This window comes from Struthio camelus, chromosome 4 (genome assembly GCF_040807025.1).
Source record: "Struthio camelus isolate bStrCam1 chromosome 4, bStrCam1.hap1, whole genome shotgun sequence".
NCBI lineage: Eukaryota > Metazoa > Chordata > Aves > Struthioniformes > Struthionidae > Struthio > Struthio camelus.
The window spans coordinates 75,254,384-75,267,269 of record NC_090945.1 but is presented as its reverse complement, the minus strand read 5'-3'; the positions used below and the strand labels follow the sequence as shown (position 1 = coordinate 75,267,269).

The window sequence follows — 12,886 nt, the reverse complement described above, 5'->3', positions numbered from 1 at the left end:
TAGAAGCAGTGTAGTTACACTCTGTTAGATCAAAATGAAAAAAAGTAAGGATCTCCAAGCATCATGACGCCGTTTTCCTTGCATTTGAGTTCCCCAAAGTACTTTGACCACAATGGAAAAGCTGCTGAATCTGCCCCGCCACATTGTTACCAAAGACTAGAAGCGTATTCTGTTAGGTGTTCACAAAAATGTTTTAAGCTAGCTGACTGACCTTCAGAATATATATGATTGCTTAATCTGAACTTTTATATGTAGCTATTCCAGCTTTGAGCTAAAATTCATAAAATTAGAAAGGAGTATGTGAAAACATGCCTAGGTACCATATCTGAGAAATAAAAATCATTCACAGTTTCCTTTATAACTTCATTCAGAGGAACTGAAGGCCTAATTTTGCCATTTCCTGTCTTCCTTATTTTCAAAATCAAATGCAGGATAAAATTACCCTTTTATTGGTAGTCTGTTAGGTAGCTATTGACAAACTATGCACAGTTTCTGCAGAAGATGACAAATGACTAAGGAAGAATCCAAGCAGAAATTGTCAAAAACATACTACAATAAAATCAGCAAAAAAAAAGAAAAAAAAGTTCCATAAAATCTTGGATAATAAGGAAAGAGAGAGAATGGTTTTGGAATATACACTGATAACCTCTCTTCCAGAATCAGATATCTCTAGGAGGTCTTTTAAACTGAATTCTGCAAAACATGTTCTACTCTGAAGCCCTCGTTCCAGGAGACCCTCTCATGCTTTGGACAACAGTAAAGGGGAGGGAGAGGTCACTGAGAGGACAGGCGAAGAGGAGGACGTGTAGGAATATGCCAAAACATCTACATCCTGTGGAGTAGTGCTCCACACGGTGTAGTCCAAACACAGTGCTGAGGAGTCTTTCCAGTTTGTTCATGCCCACACAGCCCACTCCTCGAAACTCTCACACGGGAAAACAGAGCCATACAAGTTTTCAGCAGCTATCAGACAGGAAAGAGATTCAGCCTGTCAGCCCACATACAGTCTCCATTTCCAGGAGTCAATTCAAACTGGACCTTTATCTAGGACCTCAACATTTAGCTCTAATCTACTATGGCAAGGAAATGTTGTGTTAGAAACAGACCTTTAACCAAATCTCAAATTCTTACTTTGACCCAGAACTGACGCTTTGTTTCAATGGAGCATAGTTGAATTTTGAGAACTGAGAATCTGGCATATTGTCCAAATCAAAATTCCATGTCTCAGCAACTAAATAAAATCTTATTTGTGAATGTGGAGGTCCAAAGGCAGCAATCTAAATATTTCTAAATTCTCAATCCATCTAAGTTTATATTATATTTAACACACTATAAACCATATCCAGCATGTTTTGCTCAGGACCAAGTAATAATTTATCAAAAGTTACTAAAAAATAGAAGAGAGTTCAGAAAAGATCAACAGATAGATATATTTGGGTTATTCCGGTACAGATTTAGAAGTAGAGATGAGAAGCACTAAAAAAGCAGCTTGCAAAATTACACATATATGCATATTATATAAAGACCAAAAATACAGAGAAACATACATGGTGCCCTGCTTTCAGTTTTACCTCTTCCCAATTCAAAAGGAAATATTTGGGACTGCTTAACAAAAGGCAACTGAGGATTCTGAAGCTTCTAATATTTGATTGCTGTGAATGTGGGATATTGGGTTTGAGGCAGCAGTAACAGCATCTGCCAAAGTAACTCCCTTCCCATTCGAGCTTGCGCACTACTACTTCAAAACTAATGTAAATCAGAATATAAGGGAATGCTAGGTAACGAACCTTTACTAACATTAGTTAATGTTGATGTGGGGGTACCTGCAGTCTATACACAGAATCATTAAACCTTGTGAGGCAATTACTCAGAAAATCACAGAACTAATGTTTACACAGCTTTAATTTACTGACATGATACAGCCTTTGGCAACATGGTCAAACAACGTTTTCCTCTCAGATTCTTCATTGTTTGGCACAGAGGATCAGCTGTGTTCAATCCTCTATCAGCTGGGTTTTACTATCTGCTGCAAGGTTCTTAGCTTTATTTACTTCATTCCTCTAACAGTCTAAAGCACATGTGTGGCAGATTCTGCTCTCTTTCACAAGCTGTAAGTAGCTCAAGTTTACCCAGTGAGCATAACTCTATGGAGAATTTTAGTAGCAACTGTCAAAAATGTCTCTACAATGCAAGTTGTAATTTTCCAAAAGCTTACATAGGATTACTTTTCTTTTTTTGATGGAGGAAATGCCACGCCTAACCCAACCCGACTTTGCTGGTAGATCCCTGCTTCTGGTCACTAAAGCTTTATAGACAACTGGTAACCAGACTTAATTTGGTTTAAAATAAATATCAACCAATTACAGCATTTTTCTCCACGCTCAGAAACAGGACTGATCCTTTTCCAACATCAACTGGTATGTGGCAGACATGCAGGATTCAGCAAGGGTGATGAAAAGCCTGGCAAACTTAAAACCAAATAAAAATGGTGTCTAAAAAAGGAGACCAGTAGAGCAAAGGTAACAGGCAAACAGTGCAACAAGAACAACTTCTTTGTACTTTAATAAGAGACTGTGATTTTCTATTCAATGACTCACAAAATTCCAGGCACAAGCGCTTATAGACATTGATAAACTGGTAGGCAAAGAAAGGAACTAGGTAATCTAGCAAAATGATCCTATCCAAAAATTCCACATACCTTTGAAAAGAAAAACAATATGTCAAAAATACAGAAATTGATTAAAATTAGTTTGTAAAGGACAATATTTCAGGTTTTAGGATACTTACTGGCATACACAGAAGACATCCAGACATTCTTGAAGCTTCTTATAATCACAAGTCTTCCAAGATTTAAAGAAACCTTGTTATCAGGAAGTAAAATAAAGTTGTGGGAAACTTACAGATGATTGCTATCTCAGATAACAAGGAAGAATAATATTAAAGTAATCTAATATTTTTGTTACTTCATAGTCCATTACATATATTGACTCAGCTGTATGTAAGGCCATTGTTATATCTGGTATGCAGGAAAAACCTTCCATTTTCATACAGTGTATAATTGACAGACCTACAGCAAAGCACCAAAGAAAAACAATTTTCAGATGACTTAGCAAACAATTTACAAGTGTTTTCTTCTTGACTTAAATTAATCAGTAAAAGAGTGTATTAATTTTAAGGATTTATTTATACCATATATGAGATAAAGCTTCAGGATTTAAAGAGAGCTGTGATATATATCACTTTTAATCTGCCATAAAATTAAGTACAGAATGATGCAAAGAATTACAAATGCAAGAAGTCGTAGTTACTAGGGTACAGTAGATAGAGAGGATATATTGATTTTACTATCCCAGTTCCCTCTAGATACTTCTGTGCAGTTAATAGTAACATCAGCTTGAACACAACCTGAAGAAGAAATTTGAGAACCAACTTTTATAGGGATGTTTAGTAGTTCAATTCACAGAATCACAGAATGGTTGAGGTCGGAAGGGACCTCTGGAGATCATCTAGTCCAACACCCCTGCTCAGAGTCACCTAGAGCATGCTGGCCAGGATTATGTCCAGATGGCTTCTGAATATCTCCAGGGAAGGAGATTCCACAATCTCTCTGAGATGGAACATGTGCCAGTGGTTCAGTTTGTGCCCGTTGCCTCTTGTCCTGTCGCTGGGCACCACGGAGAAGAGTCTGGCCCCATCCTCTTGACACCCTCCCTTCAGATACTTGCACACATTGATCAGATCCCCTCTCAGTCTTCTCTTCTCCAGGCTGAACAGGCCCAGCTCCCTCAGCCTTTCCTCGTAAGAGGAAAGGCTCCAGTCCCTTCATCATCTTTGTAGCCCTCCGCAGGACTCGCTTCAGCAGCTCCATGTCTCTCTTGTACTGGGGAGCCCAGCACTGGGCACAGTACTCCAGCTGAGGCCTCACCAGGGCTGAGTAGAGGGGCAGGATCACCTCCCTCCACCTGCTGGCCACACTCTGCCTAATGCAGCCCAGGATCCCATTGGCCTTCTTGGCCACAAGGGCACACTGCTGCCTCATGCTCAACTTGTTGTCCACCAGCACTCCCAGGTCCTTCTCGGCAGAGCTGCTTTCCAGCAGGTCAGCCCCCAGCCTGTCCTGCTGCATGGGGGTTATTCCTCCCCAGGGGCAGGACCTTGCACTTGCCTTTGTGGACCTTCAGGAGGTTCCTCTCCGCCCAGCTCTCCAGCCTGTCGAGGTCCCTCTGAACGGCAGCACAGCCTTCTGGTGTGTTAGCCTCTCCCCCCAGTTTAGTATCATCAGCAAACTTGCTGAGGGTGCACTCTGTCCCTTCACCCAAGTCACTGATGAATATGTTGAACAGGACTGGACCCAATATAGACCCCTGGGGGACACCGCTAGTTGCAGGCCTCCAACTAGACTGCTCCACTGACTACAACCCTCTGAGCCCTGCCATTCAGCCAGTTCTCAGTCCACCTCACTGTCTACTTATCCAGCCTGCACTTCCTGAGCTTGCCTATGAGGATGCTATAGAGACAGTGTCAAAAGCCTTGCTGAAATTGTTAGGCAACATCCACTGCTCTTCTTCATCTACCCACCTGCATTTGAATTTTTTTTTGAGTTATTATATGGATATGATAAATTATAGAATATAGACATTAATTTGGGAGTTCAGTCCCTAATTCGCATTAAAATATGCTTCTCTTCCACCCACCCCAGAGTTTATTTGTGACCAAAGGCTAAAATTTAGAACACCACCTCCAGGAAAAGGAGACAATGTTTTCCTTCAAGCTTTGCATTGCTTAGGTGTTCCTTCATATGTCCTAATAACATATGCTACTGCTTCTAGGTTTTTTAAAAATAGGTTAGAATTTCCTTCTTCAGTGTGTGTTCTGTCTCACACACATAGCTATGACATATTATAAAAGGTAGGCACGCAGAAGTATATCTGTACTTGAAATATAAAAGAGCAGGTGGATCATGGTCCATAATTCTTGGGCAAATTCTTTCCTTACCTTGAGAATGGATTTGCTCCTGGAAAGTCTGTCTCTCCCAAATATAGTTCTACTCATATAATGTAGTGTTCTGATGTCTAATAGCCAGTGATGTTAGACATATTTCAGAAAATGTACAGAAAGAAGCCTTGTTATTTTTAAAGAAGCAAAAACACTCCATTTATCATACTCCAGCTTCTATAAAATGAAACATTTTTCCATGCAAATAGTGAAATTCCCTTCTGTTGACTTGGCAAAAGAAGGACACTTAAAGCAGATTTTGTATTTCTGCCACATCAGGAAAAACACCTGCTGAAAATTTTCAAGAGTTGCCCAGGAAATAATTCCCTAAAATAATTCAGTGTATAAGTGACATGTAAGTTTTATGATAATTCAAGTCAGGGTAATCTTGTATAGTTTTCTTTTTCATGCAAAGTTACAATCACCCCGGTATGTCAATGCACTGCAAAGGGAAACTAAACCTGCCCACTCGGTGATCACAGTTGCCAGATAGAGATAAATCTTCTGGGAAATTAAACATTATCTTTCCTCCCTTTGTTATCTGAAATAGGAAAATGAAAGCAAGAAAGCTTTAGGAGCGAAATATTTAGAGAAACTTCTCCTTAGCACCTCAAGAGACAATAAAACCCTGCAAACAATTCACACAAGCAAGAAGACTGCTGCCAACGTTGCTAAAAATCTTTGAGATCTTTTCAGCAAAAGTGGTTTGCTTGAGCTCTGTATGTTAAGTAATTTGAATATATTGGATCACTGCCCAGAATACTGTAACACCAGGCTCATACAGGACAGCATTTATTTAGCTGTCAAAAGTTGACCATTTTAAACTAACACGAATGTTTTTCAGTGTGTAGCTTCTCACATCGTTTTCTATGTTTTTCCTCTATCATAGGATTTCATGGTTATATTTCAGTTTTCTGATTGCCAAATAAAATTGTGCACTATCTCAGAGCAGCCAACTTCTCCTGGGTTTTTTGTGGACAAATCAATTGAAATGCCTGAAGTTCTTATAAAGTAGCTTAAAATGACTCTCTTCAACTCGTCTCACTCCCTCTAAGTGCCCCATTGCTTTCTGGCAGCAAATTTTCTTTGTGGAAGAAGATAAAAATGCTTCTTTGGGGGAAGATCTTGTTTCTTTTGTCCTGATGGAAGGGGATTTAACAAGAGCAAGGACCTATGCCATCATTTTTGAAGATTTTTTTGTTGTTATGTATGTGGGTTGGGGGTGGTTGGTCTTTAAGAAATGTTAGATTTTTGGTTGGAAAAGAAGAGTAAGCGAGGAACAGTGTGTTACATTTTCAGGTTTTTGGATTCCTTGACCTTCTGGACTGGAGGCCTCTTATTTAAAGCTAGGGAGTGCCACCGTGTGGCTAAAGGCTTAAAATTAGCAGTGGCCCTGGAAAAAATAAAGTTAAGAATGAATGGATTAGGCCCTCTATACCTCCCTCTAAAAGCAGCATGAAGCCAGTTCCGAGGAGGCAGAAGTTGCAAAAATGGGGACATGAGAAGACAGAGCTCTTAGTCTAAGAAAAAGATGAACGGACATCAAATAACCAGAATTCTATGTGCCGCTTTCCATGCCAGAGACCATATCTTATGCAAAGGTGTTTAATGCAAGTCATTCAAAAGGCAGGGGCTGGTGCCCAGCATGCCTTTACTCCCTAAGGTAAATTCCTTAACCATGAGGGAAAAGGGTCATGCTGCCTTTCACACACATCCAGATAGCACGTAAAATATGGCATGCCTTTCTACCTAAGCAGGGGGAGACAGAGAGGAGGACAGGCCCCTTGATTACTGGTTAGGATACTCTGTATTTTCCTCTCCAGAGATACAAGCTTCTACAGACTGAGAAAAGCATTGGGGTGGAGGAGATTACCCTTTTCAAGTAATTAAATATTACATACAATGACAGCAACACTGCCATCTCCTTCTCTCTAATCCTATTTTAAAAATGAAGGGGTGACATTTGACAACTTATGTCATTCATGGATGAGAAAACGCCACAAGCGTCTGGATACACATCTGATGGGGCTGTACGTACATGGCTGCTCACCTGCACCAGTTGATGGCCTTCCTGGAAGCAGAAATTTGGTACAAAGGATTTTTTTTTTTATTTTTTTTAAAAAAACCATCAAGCAGCAATACCTACAGCATGTCAACAGCTGCAGGGCCCCTAACAGCTCAGCAGGCCTTTTTTGACTCATTAACAGTCTCAAACTTTTGCTGCTAACTAGCTATATAATTAGTTCTGTATTTAAGACCTCTGAATCTACAGCTGGTTCCTGTGGGTTTTTTTTCCATTTATCATGCAAACATCCTACTTGTCACTGTCTTTTCCAACATACAAGGCCTGCAGTTATATGCTTTTTGTTCTCTAGCTAGGAGACGTCCAGACTCCATGCTGTTTTGACTTTTTGCTTCATTAAACTAGAAAAATGTTTTGCCAATTACCTAGTTAAAATTCTTCACCTAACAGCTATGGGAAAAACTTGCAGGGAGTATATGGATGGAAGTCTGATAATTTGAGACACTCTATATAGACTTGCACCAGGGCGTAGCCCAGGTAAGATTCATCTCACCCACGTGTAAAATTTTACATTTTAGACCTTTTGAGTTGACCATCCTGTGATGCTGAAGGGAGTATGGCCATCTGACAGGTAAGATGCAGCCTGCTATTCCTGATCAAATGCAACAGAACTTGACAGTAAAGCCTCTAAGAGCATGGTTGTGACAGACGAGCTATATGGCTCATTTTAGACGCATTTGAACTCCACAGGACAGATCCTTTGACCAGCAAAGCAGACATCTTGTTAAAGTACTAAAATCCTTCAGGCCAGATTCAGTCCCTCACAGAATTTGTAAACTTCAGCTTTGCTACACAAGTGCATTGGACACATGATCACAGAATCATAAAATTATGTTGTTAGTCCTGAAGAAAAAGAGATTGTTAAAAGTCCAAGGGATTTTGAAGCAGTTTTTGAAACCTAAATGCCATCTCACATTTAACAGAAATGTAGTGCTTGGAAATTCCATACCTGTGACTCACTTTAACCACTTTCTGAAAGCAGAAACAGAGCTTTGTCATCAGAGCAAGCAGAGAGAATTCAGGTACTGCCTTTTCAAAAGTCAGCTAAATTTTTTATGCTGCTCAACAGGCTTGAAGGAAGTGCACAAGAAATTCAGTGTGCTGTATGCTGCACAAGCACAATTTAACATTAAATGGTGAATTAATATGAATGGCTGGATTGCTATGAAAGCAAGATTTCTGAGGAATCAGGGCAAGCAGATGAAGCAGCAATGCAAGAAAGAAAATAGTTCTTATCAGTAGAATTGAATTTCAGATAGGAAGCGCAGCTTCCCTTCCTGAAATACAAAGAGACTACATGTGATTATGGCAATCAGACCAGAGGGAGGTAAGTTTATCTATTCTTAAAGCCAACTGAAATGAAAAACAGTCTGCCAAACACTGAAAAAAATTAATAAACAGAGCAGCATCCAACATTTTCCCAGCTCTGAAGAGATCATTTAAGACTTCTGTTAAACTTTCAGATGAAGACAAAGAAAAGGACATGGGACAACTTTCCATGGTTAGTGGGATCCCATAATGAGTGGGACAATAGGACACCAGTCTGAATCTTGAGTCTTCCAGGTAAGTTCCCAAGATACCTGAACAGTAAAAATTTCAACTTTAATGCTTAGTTCAAATCCGATTGTGACTGAAAAAATTGCGCAAGGATTTGCTCTGAGCAGTAGATGTATTTCTGCAATCGGAACATTAGAGATCTGATTCCCTATCCATCAAAAAGCTTTTTTTAGTTGTTAAGCAAAGAGCTGAGATAAATTTAATGAGTGAAACATTTACAAGCAAGGGACTATCATTATTTACTCTTTAGCCATCTAATCAGATAAAGCCTCAGAATGAAATGAGGATACAAACACCTAAATATGCTATACAGTGTCTGAAGAGAAAACCAAAAAAACATGCGAGGAGCCTTCTAAAAATAGTAAATAGGAAGTATTAAGCCTAAAGGTATAGGACTGAAGTCCCAACTCCACTTTCAGGTGCCCTGAGCCAAAGGCAGCATTGCAGAGAGGTCGTCTGTCTACCCAGAAGTCAAATCTCTCGAAGGTACTTAATAGGTCACACAATTATTATCACAACAGTGGCAGCTGTCTGTTCTATAGAATAATGGTTACAGCAGTCACTAAGGAAGAAGATGCAGGCCTAGCTGTGCCCTTCTAAGCCTAAAAGCACGAATTCATACTCTCACCTCTCTGGAGAGTATCTGAAGTAGCAGTTTATCATCCAGGTTACATATAAGTACTCTGTTCCTTCAGTGGAAGGACCCAAAAAAATAAAGAAGTCACAAGGACAGAAAGACACAAAAGTCAGAGGCCCAAATACATAGATGAAAAGAAGATTTTAGGAAGAGAAAGATTCTTAGGCAGACAGTAAAAGCAATGAGAATATGTGGACCAGAAAAAAAAAGAAAAAGTTTGCACCTCTTTCCCCAGTTTAGATAATATAAGCAAACAGAATATATAGCCAACAACTCTTTGATTGTTCTTGAGCCTTTGCGTGCATCTTCCAGACGAAAAAACCCACTTCCATACTTCCATCCCATGTAAAGGCCTTTAAAAATACAATAAACGCTTTATGAAGTTGTTACAGAGAATGCTAAGGCATTACTTCAAAATTTGTCTGAATGTTTAATTGCAAATTTATCAGGCTTTTTTCCATCATACACATGCCTTCTCAAAATATACAGCATGGTCTACTATATCATTTCTACCATGGCTTTGCTATGAAAAATCTTTAAGGCACAGAGATTTAGAGCTATCAAAAGTAACAACACAGAATTTTTGTGATTGAAGTGAATAAATACATTTTTCTGGACATTATATAATTATAAGTAAGGCTGAAGTAGGTATTATAATGAGTCATTGCAAACAATACTGACAGTTATGAAAATTGTCAATTAACAAAATTGTCTTTGAAAAGAGGAAAAGTGCCTTCACATTATCACTGCAATCCACAAGACTACAATTTACATTTTAGAGTTCTCATTTCTGAAAAGAATTAGTTGTCACAACATGCACATGATAAGCATTTTCATGAATACAAAGGTAACACTTAATTAGAGCTCAAGAGTTCTGCAGTAGGTGAGTTTGAGGGGAAATGAGGGGTGATGCCTGGGGAAGTGGATCAAACCTGTTACCAAATACCCTAACATGCTTGTGCAAATATTTCTACAGCACTGAGTAAATACAATAGAGATAGGTCATGCAAAGAAAGCCACAGCTTTCCATGGAGCGTTATTTCTCTGCAATGCTCTATTAAATATATTTCACTGCAGATATGCATTGATCATTTCCCAATATCCAGCTATGCAGAAACAGTTAGCAAAGAGACATTTAAAACATTAAAAAGTGATGCTCACGAACTCATATAACATCGATCAGGAGCTAGGTTTATTCTCCTCACATTCAGCTCAGTTGCAAAGGTCCTTGCCTTCTGATAGAAGAAGAGAGACATTTCCCGATCCACAAGGAAATTATGGTAGATTACTGCAAGTCTTGTGTAAATCTTCAGTTGCGCTTTTTTATTGCCTAAGTCCATGGCAGCAGCCAGTGCCAAATGGTAATAGCCCGCGGCATCAAAAGGGTCCTGAAATAAGTGACACAAAGATAGTACCCTCCATAGCACAACTGCTGTAAGAGGACATCCAAGATCAGTTTATTACATATCCAACCAGAAGGATACAGATTCTGAACCCAAGTTTTTATTACATTCTAAATGCATAAAAACAAAACTAGGTTAAAACTTAATGTTATGAAACATTTCAATAAAATGATTTTCCCCAGTAGTTCTTTTAGTATTTCTTACCTTTAGGTCATAGAATATGATGTCTCCTAAGATCAAGTACACCTTCACATAATACAGTGTTTCCTCCTCAAATTGCAAAGGAGAGGAACAGAGGGACAAGGCTTTCAAGTAGAAGTGTTCTGCAAGTTCACAGTGACCCAGGTGTTGATGGATGGCACCCAGTCGATGGTAAGCTACTCGTTCATTTAGCTGATTTCCTAATGAGAGAATGCATAAATCAGGATAAAGGCAAAGAGACAGTAAGAAGTCAGATTTTCTGAAACCAGCATTGGCAATTTTTTTATTTCTATATGGGTTTTTTTGATCATTTAGTGATTAAATCTAAATTTTACCAAGAGATACATGGCCAAAATCTACTGCCTTTTATTTCTCAAGAAAATTATATGGAACTGCTGAATTTCTCAACTGTAGCATTTGATTGTCTCTGCGATAATTGCTTTCATACCTCCCATATACAGCTATATATGCCCTGCACATACAAGGAATATGAATAGATTACTTTGAAAGTATAGTAGATAATGGGATTTAAGACTTGTTCCAATACAAACTTTCTATCAAAAAAAAAAATCATACGACAAATCAGACTGATCAGAATGACCTGTCTACACATGGGTGGAGGGGGGAGAGAGTTCTTAACCAGTTTGTAGCTCTCAACAACTCAAGAAAACAGTGACTTTGGAAACTAGCCCTACTATTTTTACCTACTTTTTATAGCTCTATTCACCAGTAAGCCTATGAACAAATCTAAAAGCAGCACATTAGCCTCAAAAGCCTCTTGGAAAAATATTATTCATCAATACTACAGCTTAGCTGTAGAAAGCAGACTGATTAATGCATTCTGTTTAGACTTGATAGAGCAGAGAACTAAACCTGGGTCTCCAAAGCTTTGGTTTTCCATATGAGCTTAGAGTTAGAATAGGCAGCAATAAAGCTGTTCATTTTTGAACAGAGGCAAAAAAAGTAAGGATGATGATATTGATATAAAAACCTGGCAAGAAATCTGACTGAATTCAAAGGAAGAAAATATTTTCCTTTTTGAATTCTGCCTTGTATGGAGATACCAGTCATATCCAGCTGTAATTGAAACTGGTCTTACCTAAATTCACACTGAGTATAAGGGATAGTCTTGCATACTCCAGACCTTCCTCATAAGCCTTCAGATTCACCAGCAATTCCGCCAGCTTGTTGCATAATCGGAGTTCAGCATTTTTGTTACCCGTCTCAACAGCAAGTGGAAGAGCCCTGTCCTGAAATGTACAAGGAAAGCTTGGACACCTCTGAATCCCAAGATGTGCACTGGCAGACTTCCATTTTTATGATGTAAAGCAACTTCTGGCTCTATTTTTCTCTTTGCATATAACAGATCTTTCAGCCAGGCGATGGGTTGAAACAGGCCCGATCTGTTAACACTGTGACACAAATTACTCAGCTACAATAGGTTATAAATTGTTTGCAAGAGGATCATCTTTTGGTTCAACACTGTAGAAGAGCTAGTAAAATGGGCCCACCAATCAATGCAATAGAAAAACAGAACACAAACCCTATAGAAAGTCACAGCTTTCTCCTTTTCCCAAGTACCATTGAAAAATATGTCTCCAGCAGCTTCAAACAATTCCATTCCTAAATTTGGATCTCCTGTGTAAAGGGCAGCATCCTGAGCAACCTGAAAAGAAAACAGGGCAAGGGAAAGAAAACCTTGGTTACTTCTGGGTAAAGAATCATAAACACTGGCAATTTGGAAAAAAAAAAGAAATCTTATTAAACCCTCTCTTCTCATTATAACACAGAAGAGGCTATATTTGATTAAACCACAGCTGTCTTAATCGGTAGCCTCTTTTTGAGCAGCCAGTGGCAGATAATTAAGGAGGAGCATAAAAACCAGGGCACATACAGAGTTACGATATCCCAGTTTCAGGCAATAGTCTCCCACCACCTTTGTCAGCACATAGCACTCTTCAAAAACAATGGAGTATTTGATAGCTGCAACATTAAATTTGAATGAGAAAA

The 12,886-nt window shown here is 39.0% G+C and overlaps 1 protein-coding gene across 1 annotated transcript in view; it reads right to left on the bottom strand.

The window, feature by feature from the left end:
* Positions 1-7,113: 7,113 nt before the first annotated feature.
* SH3TC1 (SH3 domain and tetratricopeptide repeats 1) overlaps positions 7,114-12,886 on the bottom strand; it is a 35,240-nt gene continuing 29,467 nt past the window's right edge. Inside the window, exons 15-18 of the mRNA XM_009686204.2 lie at positions 12,420-12,542; positions 11,976-12,126; positions 10,880-11,076; positions 7,114-10,660 (exon numbers count right to left, since the gene is read on the bottom strand). Of these exons, the coding sequence (XP_009684499.2) occupies positions 10,430-10,660; positions 10,880-11,076; positions 11,976-12,126; positions 12,420-12,542 (702 nt within the window). The 3' untranslated portion in view covers positions 7,114-10,429. The remainder of the gene's footprint in view (positions 10,661-10,879; positions 11,077-11,975; positions 12,127-12,419; positions 12,543-12,886) is intronic.